The 6,503-nt window shown below is 41.4% G+C and overlaps 2 protein-coding genes across 2 annotated transcripts; both read right to left on the reverse strand.

Moving 5' to 3' along the window:
* Positions 1-722: 722 nt before the first annotated feature.
* LOC107485227 (uncharacterized) lies at positions 723-3,702 on the reverse strand. Its single transcript, XM_016105744.1, has 4 exons — positions 3,495-3,702; positions 2,888-3,275; positions 2,166-2,448; positions 723-1,898 (listed from the first exon to the last, which is right to left on the reverse strand). The coding sequence occupies exons 1-4, from the start codon at positions 3,700-3,702 to the stop codon at positions 723-725; spliced, it is 2,055 nt and encodes a 684-aa protein (XP_015961230.1).
* Positions 3,703-4,558: 856 nt separating this feature from the next.
* LOC110280546 (uncharacterized) lies at positions 4,559-5,788 on the reverse strand. Its single transcript, XM_021141622.1, has one exon. It carries the CDS (start codon positions 5,786-5,788, stop codon positions 4,559-4,561), a length of 1,230 nt encoding a protein of 409 aa, XP_020997281.1.
* Positions 5,789-6,503: the final 715 nt, after the last annotated feature.

The following is a 6,503-nucleotide window of genomic DNA, read 5'->3' on the forward strand; positions in this document are numbered from 1 at the left end:
TGTACAATCTCGTCTAATTGAGGTAACTGCTGAATTAAAGAATGTGGAGAAGAAAAAAGCTGATGAAATTCTGGATTCTTTTGTTGAGGGGTTTGAAAGGGTGTTGTTACAGGCGAAATTTTTGGCACCAGAAGTTGATCTGTCCGGGATGGACCCTGAAAAAGTCGTTTGTGATGGTAAGATGGTCGAAGATGATGGTGATGTTGAAGATCAGGCAGATAATGTGTAGTTTGTTATTATGTTGGATATTTTGTTGTTTTATTTTGTAATGGATAGCTATTTCAATTTTGATGTTTGTTTTTGAATTGTGGTATCAGTTTGAACGTTATTGGATGTGAGTACTTTCCTTTTAGGAAAAAGTTTTTTGTTGATTGATAGGAAATGATTCTGAGGATATTTCATTTTTGTTTTAGAATACTGCCGAGTAGTGGTAGGTAGTAAATTTAGGCGAGGATTGCCATTTTTCGAGCTATATTGATAATTGATAGTAATGAAAAATATAAATAGCATAATTGAATAGAATGAGATAGTTTTGATTATAAATTCGTATTTCTTTAAATACAAATTCTCAGGTAGGCTAGCCTCGTTAAAACCTCTCCAAGTAAAACCCTTTGGGACAAAAACTTGGTAGTAGGAAAAAGAGTACTAGCCTATCCCTGATTCTTAACTATAGAACTTCTTTAGGGATGAAACATTCCAGGTATTGGGTAATACTTTACCATCTATTGATTTGAGTTTGTATGCTCCATTGCCGAGTACTTCTGATATTCGGTATGGACCGTCCAGTTTGCTGCGAGCTTTCCATGTGAGGGTGGTTTCCAAGAACTTTCCATTCTACGAAGTACTAAGTCTCCTCTCACAAATGATCTGCTTTTAACCGATTTGTTGTACTGGCGGGCTATTGCTTGCTGTGCTGCACGTTGCTTCAATGTGGTGATGTCTCTTACTTCTTCGATGATGTCGAGCTCGGATCTCCGAGCTTCCTCCTGATTGCCGAGGTAAGTTCGGATGGAGCTCTGGGAGATCTCCAAGGGTATCATGGCTTCAAAACCGTATACCAGCCTGAAGGGTGTTTCTCTTGTTGATGATTGTGGCGTTGTGTTATATCCCCAGAGGACTTCGGGTATGAGCTCGGCCCAGAGACCTTTGGCGTCATCTAGCTTTTTCTTAAGTGCATGTAGGATGATCTTATTTGCCGCCTCAGCTAATCCATTTGTTTGAGGATGTTCTACTGAAGCGAAATGTTGTTTTATTTTGAGATTCTGCAAAAAAAATTGAAATTTCTGATCAGTGAACTGGCAGCCGTTGTCAGTGATGATATGGTGAGGTATTCCAAAACGACAAATAATGTTTTTCCAAACGAAAGAAATCATTTGTTGGGATGTCATTCTGGCCAAAGGTTGGGCTTCCACCCATTTTGAGAAATAATCGATACCAACAACGAGGAATTTTACCTGGCCCGGTGCCGTCGAAAACGGACCGAGTATGTCTAAACCCCATTGGTTGAAAGGCCAGCTGATATCAGAGTGATGTAGTTGCTCGGCCGAAATGTGTATTAGTGGTGCATATTTTTGGCAGTTGTGACATGTTCGGATCTTGTGTTTGCTATCCTGGTTTAAAGTCGGCCAAAAGAAGCTAGCTCGAAGGATTTTTGATGCTAAACTTCGTGCGCCTGTGTGTGTTCTGCAGATTCCCTCATGTGCCTCTGCTAGTGCAATGTCTGCTTCGGGCTTGTTGAGACACTTTAGTAATGGGCGATTGTATCCTCGTCTGTACAATGTTCCATTGAGTATTGTGACGGAAGATGCTTGTCTTCGGAATTTTTTGACATTGTCCACCCCTTCTGGTATATTACCTGTTTGCAAATATTGTATGAAGTTGTTCCTCCAATCCCTTTCCTATGTAATACTTAGCACATTTGTTAGAGTAACACTTGGAGATGTAAGGGTGAATTGGTGCAGTGTAGATAACTCGGATTGTGTACTACCGAGCTTAGATAAAATATCGGCCCTATGATTTTGTTCGCGTGGAATGTGTTGTATTTCAATTTTGGAAAATTTTGAAGTTAACTTTTTAACTAAAAGTAGATATTTAGATAGAAGAGGATCTTTGACCTGAAAAAGGTCGTTTACCTGTTGTACTATTAATAAAGAGTCACAATATACCTTTATCGCCGATATTTGGAGATCTAGACAAAGTCGGAGTCCGGCGACTAGTGCTTCATATTCTGATTGATTGTTGCTGGCTTTGAAAGCTAGATGTAAAGAATGTTCCAATATGAAGCCATCTTTGGACTCCAGGCGTATTCCTGCTCCACAGCCCCCATTATTTGAGGAGCCGTCAACGTACAAAGTCCATTGCTTTGTATGGTCTTCTTCTGAAGGTACTGTAAGCTCGGCAATAAAATCAGCCAAGAATTGGGACTTAATCGGTCCCCTGGGTTCATACCTGATGTTGAATTCAGATAACTCGACTGCCCATTTTATGAGTCTTCCTGCAATTTCTGGTTTGTGTAACACTTGCCTTAATGGATGATCTGTTCTGACATGAATGACGTGGCTTTGGAAATAAGGTCGGAGTCTTCGTGCCGAGAATATTAGAGCTAATGCGAGTTTTTCTATCCTCGGATAGTTGAGCTCGGAATGCTGGAGTGTTTTACTCACAAAATATATTGGATGCTGAGTTTTGTTTCTTTCTATAACAAGAACCGAGCTTATTGCCCAATCAGAAACTGATAAGTATAGAAATAAATCTTCCCCTTGTAGGGGCTTTTACAAAATCGGCGGTTGTGAGAGAGTTGTTTTTAATTTTGAAAAAGCTCTTTCACAATTGTCGTTCCACTGAAATTTGTTTTTCTTTTTTATTTTTTGGAAAAAAGGGAATAGACGTTGAAGCTAGGCAGGGAACAAATCTGGATAGTGCGGCGAGTCTTCCTGTGAGGCGCTGAACTTCTTTGACTATTTTTGGGTTGGCCATGTCCAGCACCGCTTGGCATTTGTCTGGATTCGCCTCCATTCCCCTGCGTGTTAGTAGAAAACCTAAAAACTTACCCCCCTGAACGGCGAATGCACATTTCTCGGGATTGAGGCGCATGTTGTACTGCCGAATTTGGCCGAATATTTCTGTAAGGTCGCTGACGTGACTGTTTCCAATTTTTGTTTTGGCAACCATATCATCGACATAGACTTCGATATTTCTGCCGATTTGTTTGGCGAAGACCTTGTCCATAAGACGTTGGTAAGTTGCACCTGCGTTCTTTAATCCAAATGGCATAACTTTATAACAATAGTTACCGAAATCAGTAATAAATGCCGTTTTATTTTGATCGGAGGGGTGCATTAGGATCTGATTATACCTTGAGTACGCATCCATGAAACTTAAAGTAGCGTAACCTGACGCGTTATCTACTAAAAAGTCTATGGATGGTAAAGGGTAGGAATCCTTATGGCATGCTTTGTTTAAGTCAGTGAAGTCGACACACATGCACCACTTACCGTTTTGTTTTCTTACCATTACCACATTGGCTAACCAGGTAGTAAATCTGATTTCTTTGATAAATTCTGCGTTGATGAGCTTTTGGGTTTCCTCTAGTGATGCTCTTTTCTTTTCCTCGCCGAGTTTCCTTTTCTTCTGCTGTACTGGTTGGACTGCCGAGTTTATTGCTAGCTTATGGCTGATGATTTGTGGATCGATGCCGGGCATGTCTGAAGGTGTCCATGAAAAAAGGTTGGCTTGATCTTATAAAAAGGTTCTGATGGTCTCTAGGTCTGTTGCGTTGATTGAGGTACCTACATAAGTAAATTTGTTAGGGTCATTATTAAATATACTTTTTGTAAATTGTCGGAAGGTTGTGGGTGCTCGAGAAAATCGGCTCTTGGATCGAGGTCGGCAAGTGGGTGACCGGTTTGCTTGAGGTTGACATTGTTGAATTGCTGCTTTGCACGATTTTGAAATTTCATGCTGATGTTGTAGCATTACCGTGCTTCTTTATGATCTCCGTGGATTGTTACGACTTTATCGTCCTGCAGGGGAAACTTAACACACAGATGAACTGTGGAAACGATTATGCCGAACTTGTTCAAAAAAGGTCGGCCAAGGATAAGGTTATAGGGACTGAAGCAATCAACTACTAAATATTGAATATCATTAGTTTTTGAAAGAGGATGCTCACCCGATGTGGTTTGTAACCACACTGAACCGATTATTGGAACCCGTTCTCCTGAGAATCCGACCAAGTCTCCTCCTATTGACTGTAGGATGTTGTTGCTGAGCTTCATTTTTTGAAATGTGGAATAGAACAGAACGTCTGCACTGCTTCTGGGGTCCAAGAGTACTTTCCTTACCAATAGATCCCCTAGCTGAAGAGTGATTACCACAGGGTCATCCAAGTTTTGTATGTTGGAGTTGAAGTCGGCGTATGTGAAAGTGACTTCTGGTTGCTGATAAGTCATTTCAGCATCTTGTTGTGGTCCATGTACCGATCATATTGCTCGGAACGTTCTTTTCCTTGCCGAATTCGAGGATCCTCCACTAGCATATCCACCTGAAATGCAATTAATTATGCCGCGCGGTCTTTCGTAGTGGCTTGAAGATGCCTTATCATTTCCTCGGTTTGGTTGTTTGGAGGAATCGTTTGTTGCGAAAGGGGGGTGCGCTTTTGGATGTGACCTCCTATGTGTTTGTCGAGGTGTCCCTGCCTTGCCAACCGTTCTAAAAGGTCCTTGGCGACTACACAGTCATCAGTGTTGTGACTGTGTTTCTGGTGGAAAGCGCAGTACTTGGACTTGTCTACATTCTTTGCATCTTGATAGGTGCCGGCTTTCTTCGGTGGTTTGATCAGCTTTGAATTCAGGATTTCTTTGATTATGTTTTCTCTCTTGGTATTGAACTGCGTATAAGAATCAAATCGGGGTGTTAGTTTAAAATTTTTCTTAATACCCGAACTCTTATCGTCTTCTCGGAAGTATGACTTGTCGGTTCTCCGGGCTTGTCTGAGCTCTTCAATGTCAATTTGTCCTTTTGCTTTCTCATGGAATTCTGCAAGAGTCTTCGGCTTGGCCACTGTGATTATCTCCTGGAACTTTCCGGGTCGAAGTCCGCTTTTGATCGCATGTAGGTGGACCTCGGGGTGGAGGTTAGGTATGCTAATTGCGACCTTGGTGAAGCGGGTCATGTAGTCCTTCAAGCTTTTGTTCGGTCCTTGCTTGATAGTATTCAAATAATCGGAGTCGTGCAAGTAAATTGCGGACCCGGCAAAATGCTCTTCGAATAACTTCGCCAGCTGTTGAAACCGCGAAATGGAACCTGCAGGCAAAGCACATAACCAATCAAGTGCAGGGCCGTCTAAATAATCGAGAAAACAACGACATAAAACTGTATCTGATGCACCATTGACGATCATTATTGATCGGAACTTCTTAAGAAACTTCCTTGGGTCCCCGAGTCTATCGTAAGGTGTGAGGGTCAGTGGCAGAGTGAACCTCTTTGGTAACTCGAAGTTCATTACTTCCTCTGTGAAGAGTCCTACAAGGTCGTCGGACTCTCCCTTTTCATCTTCAAGTTGGGGTTCTTCTGCTCGGGCAGTCTCCGAGACATGAGAGGGGGATTGATGTTCCTCATCTTCTGGCTGCTGGCGGTGAGTATCGTTGTGCTCAATCCGAGCGTGATTTATTTCAGCGATTTGGGCAGCCATTATTTGGTTCTCGTCGGCCATTCTTTGATTGGCTTGTTGCAGATCAGCCACCATTCGTATGAGTTCGGACAGTGAAGGAGGTGGTACGTCAGCCATGGGTGTAAATGGAGGTGATGAGACCGAAAGAAAGAATATGACTTTCTCGGCCCCACGGTGGGCGCCAATTGATCTTGCCTGTGAAATAGCTTTGATTTAACTACCCAGTATCCACCGAGCAATATACTTGGAGGCCGATGTCCAACTCTTGAATCCGAGCTTTTCTCCGTGTTATGTGAGAGTGTGAGCAATGAGAAAGGGGGGAGTGTACCTGCAAAGGCACTCCGATACTTAAGTCAGTATAGTATCAAGTTAAAAACTTAAATCTAAAGAGATGTTTTACCTTCCTTTATATGGAGAGTTCTTCGTCGGTTACATTCTTAGTAATAAGTTGTCGGTTTCTTGTCATGCCGTTTGAGATGTCGGTTATGATGAGAATATTGATGTTACCGAATTATAGCTCATAAAATCCGAGCAGTAACGGATAATGACGAGTTATGGTGCCTGCCAATAACGGTTATGAAGCCGAGTTATAGCTCGTATTAATGACGACTATATCACTAATAATTTTTTAAGTGTTAATCCAACTTAGTAAAAGAAAACTCATTTCTTATTCATGTAACCAAAAACATCTTTAAAAAAAATAGAATTAAATTTTTTTTCTCAACCTATTTTCTTTATTTTTTCCTGCTCTCGACTTTTTTTTTTATGTTTCCTCATATAGTCAATAATCACTCTAATGTTGCTTAAGAAAGAGATAGAATAGATAAGATAA

The sequence above is a fragment of the Arachis duranensis genome, chromosome 4 (assembly GCF_000817695.3).
Source record: "Arachis duranensis cultivar V14167 chromosome 4, aradu.V14167.gnm2.J7QH, whole genome shotgun sequence".
Lineage (NCBI taxonomy): Eukaryota > Viridiplantae > Streptophyta > Magnoliopsida > Fabales > Fabaceae > Arachis > Arachis duranensis.

Coding starts and splice junctions, on each gene's coding strand:
- LOC110280546 (XM_021141622.1), bottom strand. CDS start 5,788: ATGGCTGACGTACCACCTCCTTCACTGTCCGAACTCATACGAATGGTG.
- LOC107485227 (XM_016105744.1), bottom strand. CDS start 3,702: ATGCCCGGCATCGATCCACAAATCATCAGCCATAAGCTAGCAATAAAC. Junction 3,276..3,494: donor AATGGTAAGAAAACAAAACG/GTAAGTGGTGCA, acceptor ATTGTTATAAAG/TTATGCCATTTGGATTAAAG. Junction 1,899..2,165: donor TCCAAATATCGGCGATAAAG/GTATATTGTGAC, acceptor AGTATTACATAG/GAAAGGGATTGGAGGAACAA.